Here is a 14,674-nt window from a genome sequence, read left to right on the forward strand (position 1 = left end):
ACTGAGGTTTGAGACATAAAGATATTAAGAAAGCAAACATAAGTAAACAAAATGAAACTAGAGTGTGAAAGGCTTGTTGATTCTATTGAGCTGACAGAGCCGAAAAATTGTCAGAATAATTGAGATGACACAGACAAAAGAAGGAAATGGTGGGTATCTATTTTAAAACCCAGCTTTGTCTGTAACAAGCTGCTTACTATAATTGTGTCTGACCTTTAGTGGAAATACGGGGTATTCACCTGAATTATTTACCCACTGGCTAACATGTCCTGACAAGTGACTACTGTACATAGGTCAGATAATATGCATGTGCTGTTCCTGTCTTAATGGTAATGTTATGTCTGCATACAAAAAGGAAAAATATATCTATTTGACAGGGAAATCTTACTGGTCTATTGTGAAAAGTTTAACAATCAACAGCACATCATATCTAGGTGCTGGACTTGTGACTATTCATGATGTGTGTGTATGTGTGTGTGTGTGTGTGTGTGTGTGTGTATTCATGTGATCTTAAAGTGACTGAGCTCAATACTCTCATCATTTTCATATAAAAAGAACAAAATACCAAAAATGCAAACAGTACTCTGTGTGCATTTTTGTAAATAATGTCTTCAAACGTCCAGAACATATTAGGATATTAGGATTTATAGTATGTTAATTTTCTGCCTGTACTGCTTAATACAATTTCAATTCTATCTACTACCTCTCTCACTCATTTCTACTCCTATATAATTCATTCATTCTCAGTTTGGATACATAAAGGAGTGATGCAATGGTTAAACCAAAAATAAAAACACAATCAAAGATGACAACACCTAAAATTATACTAGGGAAAAAAACAAAATCAGATATTGACTGATGATCATACCATACTGGATGTTATGGAAGTTCAAATGGGACCCATATTAAACACTTTTCTACAGTATAATGGTGTGACAACATATATTACCTTTAAAAAGTGCCACAGTACAGAGGGACAATGACACAATGAGAGGTATAATATTAGTGTACAAACTAAGAGTAAAACTTTAAGTATCATGAGACAAACAGACAGACAGACCCACAGGTAGGTTTAGGAGTGGAAGGAAGGGAAGGAGGGGTGTGGAGAGACAAGGTACAGCTACTCACGTCGTTTGCATCCGCACTTCTTGATCCGTTTGGGGTCTGTGATGTCATCATGACAAGCTTTGCAGTAGAAAAAAGCTCTAAAAGAGATGCAGCATAAATATTTATCACTTAAAGTAATTTAACAAGCCCACATTAGAGAATTAGGTATTTTTTTTATGATTACCTCTTTACTTCTTTGGCATCACTGGCGATAAAGAATCCCAGTGTTCCCTCCTGCATCTTGACATGGTTGCCCGGGTTGATGAGGATGCTGGGTAATCAGAGAAATAGACACATCACGCTCATTAACTTCTGGACAACACTCAACTCATGCACACAACATGCTAATCAAGAGGAATGGTACACACACACTTGAAGAAAGCTTTAATCGGACCTGGACTGTGCTTATCTGGAATGGGTTTTTGCATCATTCTCAATCTCAACACATCATCCCCGCTCAAGGTTTGAGAGTTTGGTTTGTTTTCCTGTGTTAGACTTTTTGTATGTTATCATAAACAGTAGTCAGTATGTTACTCACACGGATGGACAGAATGTACAACAATATGATCGCACATTGAATTTTAATTCTTTTCTTTACAGAATGGTATTGGATTGCCCCAGGGTGAGAAGCTGGACAGAGAGAAGGGACAAGGGCAGAAAGAATTAAAATTATGGCCATGGAGTGGTTTTAGTCTCAGCACTCAGATACAGTCATCTAGTCAAAACAAATGTTATGATGGCTGTAGTACAGAGAATGTACAGTAAGTGTTGCTACCTGGGTTAGTATTTGACAGTGGGATGCAAGGGAATGAACAGCTCTTTTTTTGTGTGGATACAAGGGTGATTCTAGTTAGTGACTCTATTATTCAACAGCCACATTAAGACATTACAAAGTCAGCCTGCTATCACCTGAAGACTATATCAAGGATTAAAGGACTTATGTCTCAGCAGGATTTGGAAAAACTTGTCCATGCGTTTATCTTTAGTAGACGCGACTACTGTAATGGTGTTTTAACAGGTCTCTGTAAAACGTTGATCAGACAACTGCAGCTGATTCAGAACGCTGCTGCTTGAGTCCTCACTATAACTAAGAAAGTGTATCATATCACTCCAGTTCTCAGATCTTTACACTGGCCTTCTGTCTGTTAACAAATTGATTTTAAAATACTACTGTTGATTTATGAAGCACTGAATGGTTTCGGGCCAAAATACATTTCTGATCTGCTGCTATGTTATGAACCATCCAGACCTCTACGGTCATCTGGGACTGGTCTGCTTTCTGTTCCCAGAGTCAAAACCAAACATGGAGAGGCAGCATTCAGTTTTTATACTCCACATATCTGGAACAAACTGCCAGAAAACTGCAGGTCTGCTGCAACTCTTTGTTCTTTCAAATCAAGGCTGAAGACTTCTGTTTGCCACTGCCTTTTATTAAATCAAATCTGAGGCTTTTGATTAATATCTTATATTGCACTGTAACTTTTATTCTTCTTTTTTATCTGTCTTATTCTATTTTAGCTTACTTTTATTTCCAATTTAACACTTTTTAATTGTATTTAAATGTCTTTTTATATTGCTTTGTGTTGCTTTTACATTCTGTCTTGAGGCCTTTTATGTTTTATGTAAAGCACTTTTCATTGCCTTGTTGATGAAATGTGTTATACAAATAAACTCGCCTTGCCTTGCCTCGGAAACTAACATTGGTAGAATAAAGACTAGAGGTGGATTAAGTCCGCTAAAAAGTCAGTAGACACACTTCCCCATTGGATTATAATGGGGAAATAATTAGAATACATGTCCAGCAGGATCAGTATTGACTTAAATTTTTACATACCGCATTTAAAGACTCAACTGTTATCAAAATATACTAATTAAAATATAAAAGGCATGCTGGATAACAGCTGCACTTAATGTAACTAGATATACTTCTCATACCCTTTGTCTTATGAGTGGGACTCATATAATTTAATACCCTAAGCACTTAAAGCAACTGGCTGTATCATTCCCCATTAATTAGACTGAGACAAAGAATAGACACTACACACACATACTGTATGCTCACACACACGCACACACACCCTGGTCATTAATGGTTACCTGTGGGCAACAATCATCAATGATGTGAGTGTGAACTAAGAAATCAAAACACTGAATCCACAAACCTCTAAAAAGTCACACTCCTATAAAATTTGAGCCCAGATGAAAGATGATGAACTTTAGATTCTGCTATCCACATTTATAAATTTTCATTTGACAATAATACTCATCATATGGCTCACAAGAACATCTTGGGGCAATGCCTTTCTTACCGGTTTAATTCAAATCTTTTAATTAACCATGAGAGACTTATATGTTCTCTTTATTCTTAGGCTGAGGACAGAAGTGAAAGTAGGACATCTAAGAAAACATACATCATAGTACATCTTTCCTCTGGGCTCTGGAAAAGGTCACACTGGAGTAAATAAACAAAAATATTAAGGGAGCAATTGAATCCATTTACATATCGGACTGCAATCAAATTGCATCAGTCATGCAGATCAGATTTTTCTTTCCACACTGCAAGAAGTAAAATAGCATCTAACATTCACTCAGATTGAATGGCCCCCAGAGTAGAAAACAGGCATTACACCTGGCATGCTGTTTAGTGAAAATAAATTAAAGAAACAGTTCAAATCAAGACAGTTCCACAAACATTGCTGCCCAAATCTGAGATTTTCCAGGTGTATCTATCCGAGACACTTTTCTTCAGTTGGGTGCAAACTGGTGAATAGAAGCTTAAAAAGCATCAAAACCTCATATTGTGAGCAACAAGGCAAGCATCAAACACCTTATGTGATAGTGTCATAGCATGCAGTAACCAAACAGCATGAAGAAGACAATAACAGAAAGGCATAGCCACTGCAGTACAGGTATAGGGACAGGTACGTAGATGCAGACGGTTGCAGTAACTTCTGTGCAGTTGGATTGTTTCTCAAACACCAAACTGACAGGAAGTGACCTCACTTAAGAACATCTACTCGAGAGACGCACGAGCATGACTGCACATGGTGGCTGAGACACACACAAATGCACACGCGTACACACATTCACACACAAACTCTCAAGGTAATCCCACACACAAGCACACACACACACACACACACACACACACACACACATGCACAGATGGATATACATTTAGCATTGAAAACATGAGAGGGTGATGGAATGCAAAAGTGAAATGTGGGGCATTTGTGAACATTGTTGGCTATTAAAATTTCAGTCTGGATAAACTTAATGCTATCCAAATTCAACAATTCCATGCCTTTCCTAATGTGTGAAATAATAAAAAAAGAAAATCAATGAGGTGCTGCTGGTGTAGTAAAACCATGAAGAAAAAGACATGCTATTATATCAACCACTGCCTACGGCAATGGCAGATAATCAGTCAATTTATTTCAAGATTAAATCCAAACTGTAGAACAACAGATTATCAGTGTTATCATAACCATATCTGAGGTCTAAGATATGTGTATACAAACTCCTCACTGATTCTGAATCAAAGAACCATGAAGCACTGTTCTGGCAATGATTCAAAAACATCAAGAGTGAAATAATTAGCTTGACAAAGTTAACATACAGCTGGGTAACAACTGAGCGACACTGAAAGGGAACTGAAAGTGAGAGAAATTAACTAAGCAAAGGACTGGTAAAGGACAAAACTGAAAAGATCAAATAAGAGGTAGATATGAAGAGGGTGAGCGTTTGGCCTTGGTACACCGACAACAGCAAAGACAAGGAAACAGCACTCCTACAAACATGTCCAATTTATCTATTCTCTCTCTGCCTGCAAAGAAGTTAGTGCATTAAGCACAAGGGACACCATAAAAAAGAGTTAGAAAAAGAGGCCTGTGAGATAGTATTTGGAAAAATATCCTTGGGGAAACTCCCAAAGTCAGAAGCTTTAAAGTGGTGGAGATTGGGTGGAACTTTGGAAGTAAGATAAGGTAGAGGGCATACCGCTTTCGGCTTCTGCAAACAACAAGAAAAAATCTCAAATCAAACAGTTATCATGAACATAAAAGAAAAGGAGAATATCACCAACTGTTGCCAATGTTTGTAAGCCTGTATGTAAGAGTTAACACAATATATGGCAGTATCGGTTAAATCATTCTCGTCCAATGTTGAGGTCTAAAAAGTACTGTGTCTACAATAAAAAAAAATCTTAAGTTTCATTAACAGTTGTTATCCTTTGGCAAGTGCATACTGTAAATGGCACAAAAAATGGTGGCTATATATTTTCTAGAAGAGGTGGAAGTATGCTGGAAATTATTGTATAGCATTTCCAGATAGTTATCAAAAATCACTATAAAATTATCCTCAAAAAAGTCTCATTTATAACTAAACTACCTTGAAAGAAGGGCATAAAACAAAGATAAGCGAACTCAGATAAATCCTAGTATAAGATAACAAAACTTCTTTATATTTAACTAAATGATTACTTAGTTAAGGTTCAGCTTGTGATGTCAAAAATGGCCATTTGTGAAAACTTCATTTACCATGAAAACTTGTCAGTACACAAAAACATCTGACACAGGTGAATGGGGAAGGGTGGGTGGGATTTGGCAATTGAGATTACTGAAAAAATAGCACTTTATGTAGTTATTGGTGATAAGACATTGATGTAGAGTTAGTGGTTATCATACAGACTGAACAGGGAGACAGTAGAATCAAGTTACACATGACATGGAATTCAAATGTGTAAAGTAAAAGTATCTCTGAATCCACAGTACACTGTAATTGAAATGAGATAGAAGAGGGCTGTAAATGTTATGTTGTTACAGTTCAGTCACCTGTCTGAAACCAAATTTAAATCAAAGCCAGACTATTTACATTTATTCCTGTATACCTGAAAAGTTTGATTATGTATATTGTAGCTAACTCCACCAAGGACATACAGTATTCTCAGTCACATTTATTTGTTTACCAGATAGGAGAATATCTCAAAAAAAGCTGTTAACAGAATTTAATAAAAGGAATGAGTGATTAGTTTATGGTGCAGATCCATACATTTTTCAAGAATAAACATTTCTTAACATTTTCCATTATTGAAACAATAATCAAGATGACTGTACAGCCTTGGCAGAGGTCCCTGTGAGTGCTTTCCAATTGTGTGCAGTGATGCTTACTGTCATCACGTAAGGTACTGTGTATCTATTATTTTAGAAACAAATTGAACTTAAGCATATACTCATGTTGTTGTGTTGTCATTAAAACATCCACCAACTTTATATCATCAAATGTGATGTAATATCAACTGTGATAAAAAGCTGCAAAGAGTATTTGGGAGAAAATATAAGATGTCTTATTAGAAGATCGACTTAAAGCAAGTCACATAGTAGTTACCCAAGCTGTACCTGATGTTACTGGAGGAAAGATCCGATATACAAACCTGCTCTCTCTCTGCTCAGACTTGTATTCGATGGCAATAAGCAACAGCTTCAGCTTCACGTAACACAGCCTGTAAAACATGTGCACTCATTAGAGGAGAGCAGTATATACAGCAGATGACTGTTGTTTTCTAACACCTTTGAAATTCACATCCTTTTTTCGCCTTTATGTCAGAATTGTTAGCTACCTACCACTGACAGTGGGCTTGCTGAGTGGGGAAAGAGTGGTACTTACTCACAGACAGTGGGGAAGGAGAGGCCCACAAAGGCACTGGACAAATACTCTGTGTACATCTCATTAGCCACTCCTTCAAGGTAATACTTCTGCCATGTGTCCTCCTCAATCTGACAAAAAACAAGAACAGAAATGTCACGTGACGATTAAAAAAAAAAAAAAAAAAAAAAAAAGGAAGAAAAAAGCAACACTGTTTTCCCTCCAATAGTGGCCCAATGTGGTCTGCAGATGTTCCGCCGCACATCAGCCTGGTCATTATATGCTGATCCATCATCTTAATGACATGAGAACAGTTCTTTGATAGAGGCAAGCACCTCTTAAATTTTGAGCCACAGAAACACTGAACAGATTCCATATGAAATGTCACAGTAAAATATGATGTGCCAGGATGTCTGAAAACACTCTAATGGAAGTCCTTCTCTGGACAAAGATGTCAAGATTTCCTGGGAAATGTACTGCATTTGATAGATCTACTCCATCTGTCACTAGAGAACCTACTGTATCCACTTATGGTAACCTCACCTCCAATCTCACGATAAATCATTTCATTTACCAAAATGCACTGTCTGTTCAAAATGAGTGACTGAGACAAGGCAAATTAATCTTGTCCTCTGCGTTACCTCAATGAAGGACCTCATGGAGAAGAGGTTGGCCAGCATGGTTGACAGGCCCTGGGCCAGACAGCTCTGGGCAATGAAGCCTGCCTTCAACTCTGCCAGGCAGATAGCATCGTCACCCTCCTTCCAGTTCCAGCTCGGAATGTTCAGCAGATGTGCCTTCATCACATGACACGGAGAGACGAGGTTACAAGACACAGAAAACTACACAAAAGATTTATATTTCTTAAACAAATAGTTAGACATTTTAGGAAATACATTATTCACTTTCTGGCGGAGAATTGGTGTTAGATGAGAAGATTAATTCCGGTCTCATGTGTGTATGGTAAATATGGAGCTAGAGTTAGCTTAGCTTAGCAGAAAGTCTAGACACAGGGAAACAGCTAGCCTGGCTCTGTATTAACAGCACCTTTAAAGCTCTCCAATTAACACTTTATATCTCATTTGTTAAATACATACAAAAATCAGAAGCATAAAGATGACAATTCACTGATTTACAGTGGCTTATGTGTAGGTCTAACTCTAAGTTGAACTTGACCAGTAACTTAGGCTGTGTCCCAAATCACTCCCTCTTTAGTATATAGTGCACTACATTTATCCTTTGCCATTTTATTTGAGTGTCCAAGTGCTGAGTGTGTAAATGTATCCACTATATAGTGCACTCAAAAACTCAAAAAAAATAAAATAGTGTCCATGACATGTACAACTTTCTGCTAACAATCCCACAATGCGAAAATCGCCATTGCGCAACTCTATAGCTGATCGTGATGATGCAAAATTATGATGAATGAGTGTCCGAAATCTGGATTTGCTGTTCACAATTGAGTAAACTATTTAGTGTTTATTATGTAGGGAGTAGTGAATGAGTGACTCCGATTGTTGCCTGGCAGCTGCTCAAAACCAAGACATTGCCCAACACATAACCCCCGCATAAAACTGTGAATTGAGGTTTTTTTCATACTTCAGGGTTTTGACGTTCTTACACTTCAAATTACCAAATGATGAAACCTATTCATGTAGCACATGTATAGCTCTTACACAGACAGGGTTGCTGATTAACCCTTGTCATAACCTTTCGATCTGGTGAGGGAGGATGGAGAGTCAAGGTAAAATGAGCATATCTTTACTATCACACAGCACCAAACTGTTCAGTATATACTGTAACTTTGTCCCACCTAAAACATCTCACCTTATTGTGGTATTGTAGCATCTGTGTGATTATTCTGATCTTGGGATGGTAGTTCTTGATTGAGATGACCCTAGAAGAAGGAAAAACAGGCACCAGACATATTGAACAACAAAAAGATAACAGCTGATCTAGTCAGTTTCAACTGATCTCAAAGTCCAGAGGATATGGTACCTCATGATGTTGGAGGCATCTTCAGCATCAGGATCTGGACAGTATTTATTGGCAAGGATTAAGCAGGCATCTGCTGACTCGATCTATGTGTGACGGAATGAAACAAATATGTTAACATTATTGTACATGTCAGTATTTATTAATGAGCACCGAGTGCTTCAAACAAATTATGTCTGTCTTTCTCTCATAAAATCTTTTGACAAATCAGTTCAGTTTAATTCTGGCCAGTGCCAATACAATTTGTTATACTGCTGATCAAACTGCAAAGATTTTATCATTATTTTTCACTTTCTCTCTTCTGACTGTCTGTTTTGTTTAAGAATTTTAAAAAATAACTGAAATGGATATTCATATTTTGTCATCCTGCACTGTTTTCCTCTATTTTTCATTTTTTATTATATTCTATAAACTGTATAACCTCAAAATGACTGATTTACTAAATGGAATTTTGCTCTTAATCTGTCAATTTTAATCAACAGTTAAATTTAACATCTGTTGCCTATAATTTTATCTCTCCAAGAGTCCTGTCACTGACTGTACCTTCACTCGGGCCAGATCGTGAGGGTTGAGAACAGATCCCTGGTAGAACTCTACTTGGGTAAAATGCCGTTTGAACAAGGCTTCCAGCTCAAGATTAGGGGAAATACTAGCACACACAGAGAAAAGGGGAGAGGGGTTAATACATATACAGATACCTCGTGTATACAGGACGACTGTGCATTGTTTCAAGCATTGTGTTCAGTGCTAACCTACACGTGGTGAGGAGGAAAAAGTTAACTTACTTATGGAGAAAAACAATTTCTACATTGACATCATCCCTGTCCTTGTGTAGGAAGTCTTTGAGGAAGTTGGAGACACTTTCGAGGGTAATATGACCACAGACCACAATATGCCTGGAAGGGGGGAAGAAATCATCTTGAGTGGGCAACAGAAATCACTACAGACACTGGCATGTTTCCCAATGATAATCAGTGAAACCAAAGCACACCAACATTTAACTCAAATGTAGAATGAAAAAAAATCTATATACATGTCAAGAAATGTCTTTTCAAAGCAAACACATAACTGAATTATATCTTTTTTGCCATAAAAGTGAATATTTTCCCCCATGTAATGAAAGTGGTTAAATTCTGCACGACAAGTGCAATCAAACACTCAACTCTGAACCACTTTAGAAAATCTAAGATATAATCACACAGCCCACAGTGGTTGGAGTGTCATCCGTTCTCAATATAAAAACTGTCCCTTCGGCCAAACCACCCTTTTGTGAGTTGAATGGATGTTGACAAAGACATGTACATCAATATGCTCATGCTTTTATACAGAACATTACTGAAAACTTTCAAAGTGATTTGGAGGACTGGGGTTGACACAAATTCTAAACAGGACCTCAGAGTATTTGACAGGTCCCTGGCAAGATTCAGTAGTGCATTACAGCAGAGGGATCTGTCAGACGGTGCACAGAGCTGATTACAGCAGTGAGGAATTGGGAGGTTAGATTGGAATGATTTTTGAGTTGAGGTTGTGTCCCTGTTTGTACTCTGACTGCACTGTAAGGCTAGAATGATCAAGTTCAAGGGTCAGTTCCAGTTGCACAGCATGAACTGATGTGAGAGTAATTTTGGGCAGTTTAGATGATCTCTATCTAAGTCTTATTAAAGTCTTGACTTGCAACAAATGTGGCGCTTCTGTAAATATCAAATGTAAGTGTCCCAGAACGGAGAGAAATCATCATCATCAATTCCTGCATCATGTATCATTCATTGTTGAAAAAAAAAACAAGCATTGTTTAAAGGGTTTTTTAAGGGAGTTTTTTCCTTATTCGAATCGAGGGTCTAAATACACATAAAAATTTACTTGACTTCACTTGACATTGTTAATGAAAATATTATTCTTGCTCAATTTATTTTCTTTACAATTTATGTTAATGTTTTATGTTATCTTACTGCTTTAATGTTATTGTAGCACTGTTATGAGTCCTTTTAATAAAAAAAGTTGTAGTAGACGTTGCTGTTGTTAAAAAGACTTGCAAAGTAATACTAATAACACTGTAAGTATCAGTATTCAACCATGATATGCTATTTCATCAAACTAATCTAGTGGATTTAAGACACTTTATATGCTTCATTTGCACTGTGGTAAGTTGAGCCACCCTTCTGTACTTAAATGTAAATGTCACCAAGTCCTTCTGCCAAACCCCTAAATGAGAAATCCAAACATGCTCAATAGAATCCAGCTCTATATTGACATGGATTAGTGTGGACACTCGGCAGACACCCTAATTACCCTATGGAGACCTGTAAGGCAATCTGTGTAATGACAATGGCCTTATCCACTACTTAGCAGGATGTGCCAGGAGACAATTGAACCACTTTAGTTTTGAGTGCCTGGGTACTGGACAGCTTTGTACTTAAGACTATGGGTATAAGGTTACACTTTCCTAAAATTAAAAATAACACTGTGGTCATATTTGTTCACTGTTCAAGTTCTTATCATCACACTAGATTTGTTATGACAGGTTTCCTTCAATCCATTATCATGCTCTTATACACAAGAAGGAAGCTCTGGCTAACACATTAACCTTTAACAGTCGACATCTAAAATTGTATATAACATTACTGAAATCTGACTCGATTTGGCAGGTATGAAGGAAATAGAAATCTTTATTGATGTTAGACGAGAGCCATAGTCCAGATCACTGAGTGTTCTGCTATCCTGAACCAGATGGACCGGGTGGGGCTGAACTGAAGTGGACTTGGCAAATTGATGTGACAGACATATGGAGGGAATGGTGGTTCCTAGATGTTGCAGGACATAATGGTCTTCACAGATGTCGCCTCTGTCCTTTAAAGGAATCTAATCAGCAGCCGTGATGGCATGGTTGGCCAGAGTTGAGCAAAGGGCCGTGTGGTCTTACAAGCTGATGAGCTGAGATGTCTGTGGGCAGCCAGTGGTATTTGGCACAAGATGTCTCTCATTTCAATAGTTGAAAAACATCAGTCATGTTTTCCTATTCCCAGTATCCAGATGCCCTTATCCAAGGGTAGAGGGAATATACAGATTTATGTGCTGTAATGTTTGGTTTGTGTGGGTTCAACTGTAGGTTAAGAATCTCACACACACTAAAGCCCAAATCTGAAGGTGTAAATGCATGTACACAGGTAAACACATACACTCACACAGGTACACATGAGGCACAGTCTTTCACTCTGAATAGGTGATTTATGCAAAGCAAAACTTTCTTCCTCAAACTATGTTTCTGCCCCTTGAGTTTCAGTGTTTGAGTTGGATCTACCGTTGAGATATTATGCTTCAATTAATAGACATCATTAAGGTTGGCCTGCCTCTACTAAATTTTTCCTCTCTTGGGGTGCCAATAGTGGCATTAAATTCAATACTGAGATCACTGGCTAGTAAAATAGGAAATAGGGACAGGATATTGTAGATAATTCAACCATTTATAATTGCCTCATGAAGAAAATACAACCCCTCTGGTTAACCTGATTATACAGTTCAGCTCAAACTATAGACATAACTCAAAACTCAAGTGAAAACAAAAAAAAAATAATGCAATCCAAGGGCACAGATTTTTACTAGAAAATACACATCTATCAAGAAAATTAAAAGTGTGGCACACAATCACATTAAATGCAAAAGGGGTATTACATAGCGTGCACACAAAACATGCAGTCAGGGAACATCCCAGGATGTCATTAGGGATGCACTGAATACAAAATGGACAAACAGAGAGCTCAAACATCAGCAACAGAGGTCACTCACTTGGTACTGCTCTAATCCTTAGGTCAGTGATGAAACTTACTGCAAGAGTCATCATCAAAACGTTGCGATTTATGCAACTTTGTTCACAATTTACTCTTGTATTACCTTTCAAGGAATTTACACACTCAACAAGTGCAACTGAATCTCCTGCAATCAATGCGAACAATCAACAAGTCCATATGCAGTCATTGCAAGCTAAAAAAAATCAAGTGTGCAGGTATAGATACTGCACTTTTTCTTAACAGTGCAATAGTATGCAGACTGTTCGGATGTATGTTTTACCATTATCTAAGCATGTGTGTGTGTTAATGCCTGATAATGTGAAAGTCTTTGGGTCTGCCTCAAGTTGCTAGCCCTCACCAAAAAAAAACAAAAAAAACCTTTCAAAGGTGTATGTCAGAGTTCAGCCAGGTTTGAAGCCAGTTTTCATGCCAGCCCTTCTGCTGAAGTTGGGGCTAATGGAAACCATAGTGCCGTAATGGAAACCACAGAGCCCCGAATACAGTGGGCGCCAACAGAACGCAACGCTTGTCATTATTATATCAGCATACACAGGCTGAGTGCTGTCACTGTGCTCACGGGTGTATGCTACACTGCACAGACTAATATAAGCAACACTAGCATGGAACAGAAATTCAGTATGGATCCAATGTGAGCTCCTCTCACTTCCAAATAACCTTCAAGGTCTGTTTCAAATGACAGCATCCAGGCAGAGAGATGAAATAAGGGTTACATTTAAAATAGTTCACAATATATCATGACCTCATTGTTTGTGAGCTCTGTAATCAGACGGATACTTGTAATCTCCGAATCTCATTTTCTTGATAGACTTCTTTTTGTGCTAAATGATAATGCACTGAACTCCGATGGCGATCCTAAACCCACATGACAAGCTGGTTTTGTACATGTGTCAGGCCCTATACATGTAAACACCAAATGCATACACATCAGAATGAAAGAGCCCGGTGCCACTCTAAGCCTTTGTGTTTGGTGGGTATCATGTGATTGTTTCCATATGTTTGCACTGTATGTCTAAGCAGAAAGAGGGTTGGAAGGGGGTGTGGAAGGAGAAAATAAAGTGTGTGGGAGAAACTATCCTCAGTTTTGACAAGGGCTTCTCTCAACACCCATCTGCAAGTCTGGGCTGAGGTCACTGGCCAAACATAACATTTCATCAATCTTATCTCAATGACAGGCAAACATTATTGAACAAAGGCTTTTTTCTAATGCTTATTTCTACTGCTGACTCCCCAGAATCCGCCCCGCTGAACAGAGCGACTGAAAACAATGGGAGTAAGATTGGAAAAGAGAAACAGAGTGAGAAAGAGAAGACAGCATAGCAGCAGACGCTGAGTGCCACAGAAGAAAATGAGAGGGAAAGAGAAGAAGGAAAAACAGAAAACCCTACCCTCCCTGTTCTGGACACACCACATTTGGATTAAATAAATCTGTGTGCTGAATATCAGTAAGGTTTGAGCCACAGGGGAAGGAGAACAGTACTGCACAATAAGCATTGTGGTAACCTTGTACAGTACAAACAGTTAAATGACCACAGTGTCACACATACTTCACAGTGTACTGGAACCTCTGCTGTGAGAGGCCAATCACACATAAAGAATAGGAGCCTCTGGAGACAAACTCCACCACCACACAAACACAAGAACCAGGCAGGCACCCAGAGAACCAAGCAGGCAAAGCAAGCCAAAAGCAATTGAGAGCCTCCAATGGGAGCGAGGCAACCAGCATTCAGGGTGTGGGAGCTGACTGAAGATCAGGGCCAGAGTCATGTCAAGCATTGATGATGCGATGGGCTAGCGGTGACAGACAACAAGAAGATGGCTTTTTCATAGAGTTCCCAATCAATGAAAAAGCCATAAATCTGCAGGTCATAGGGAACATGCCAGAAATGATGCAGTTTTTTCTTTTTTTTCAAAAAAAAGTAACTCCATTGAACATGCAAAACAAACTCAAGCAAAATGAAACAAGAAAAGAAATAATATCCTGCAATGGTCATTGAGATTGATGATACTTAAAAAGACCACCAATAATAATGCACTTGCAGATGTTTTAATCTTTCTATTTTCTTGTGGAAAAAATCCTTGAGAAGCGGATAGTAGGGGTTTCATGACTATTTTCTTTTACTTTG

The 14,674-nt window shown here is 38.1% G+C and overlaps 1 protein-coding gene across 9 annotated transcripts in view; it reads right to left on the minus strand.

The window, feature by feature from the left end:
- The window catches only part of kcnma1a (potassium large conductance calcium-activated channel, subfamily M, alpha member 1a), a 141,240-nt gene that overhangs the window by 37,944 nt on the left and 88,622 nt on the right, over positions 1 to 14,674 (minus strand). For 5 of the 9 annotated variants that reach the window (XM_042433074.1, XM_042433077.1, XM_042433078.1 and 2 more), the window contains exons 10-18: positions 9,531 to 9,641; positions 9,289 to 9,394; positions 8,749 to 8,831; positions 8,578 to 8,647; positions 7,392 to 7,547; positions 6,772 to 6,881; positions 6,539 to 6,607; positions 1,292 to 1,378; positions 1,129 to 1,205 (exon numbers count right to left, since the gene is read on the minus strand). In XM_042433074.1, the coding sequence (XP_042289008.1) occupies positions 1,129 to 1,205; positions 1,292 to 1,378; positions 6,539 to 6,607; positions 6,772 to 6,881; positions 7,392 to 7,547; positions 8,578 to 8,647; positions 8,749 to 8,831; positions 9,289 to 9,394; positions 9,531 to 9,641 (869 nt within the window). Of the gene's footprint in view, positions 1 to 1,128; positions 1,206 to 1,291; positions 1,379 to 5,106; positions 5,119 to 6,538; positions 6,608 to 6,771; positions 6,882 to 7,391; positions 7,548 to 8,577; positions 8,648 to 8,748; positions 8,832 to 9,288; positions 9,395 to 9,530; positions 9,642 to 14,674 lie in introns of all 9 variants that reach the window. The other 4 variants (XM_042433073.1, XM_042433076.1, XM_042433075.1 and 1 more) reach the window with 1 other exon arrangement.

The sequence above is a fragment of the Thunnus maccoyii genome, chromosome 14 (genome assembly GCF_910596095.1).
Source record: "Thunnus maccoyii chromosome 14, fThuMac1.1, whole genome shotgun sequence".
NCBI classification, from domain to species: Eukaryota; Metazoa; Chordata; class Actinopteri; order Scombriformes; family Scombridae; genus Thunnus; species Thunnus maccoyii.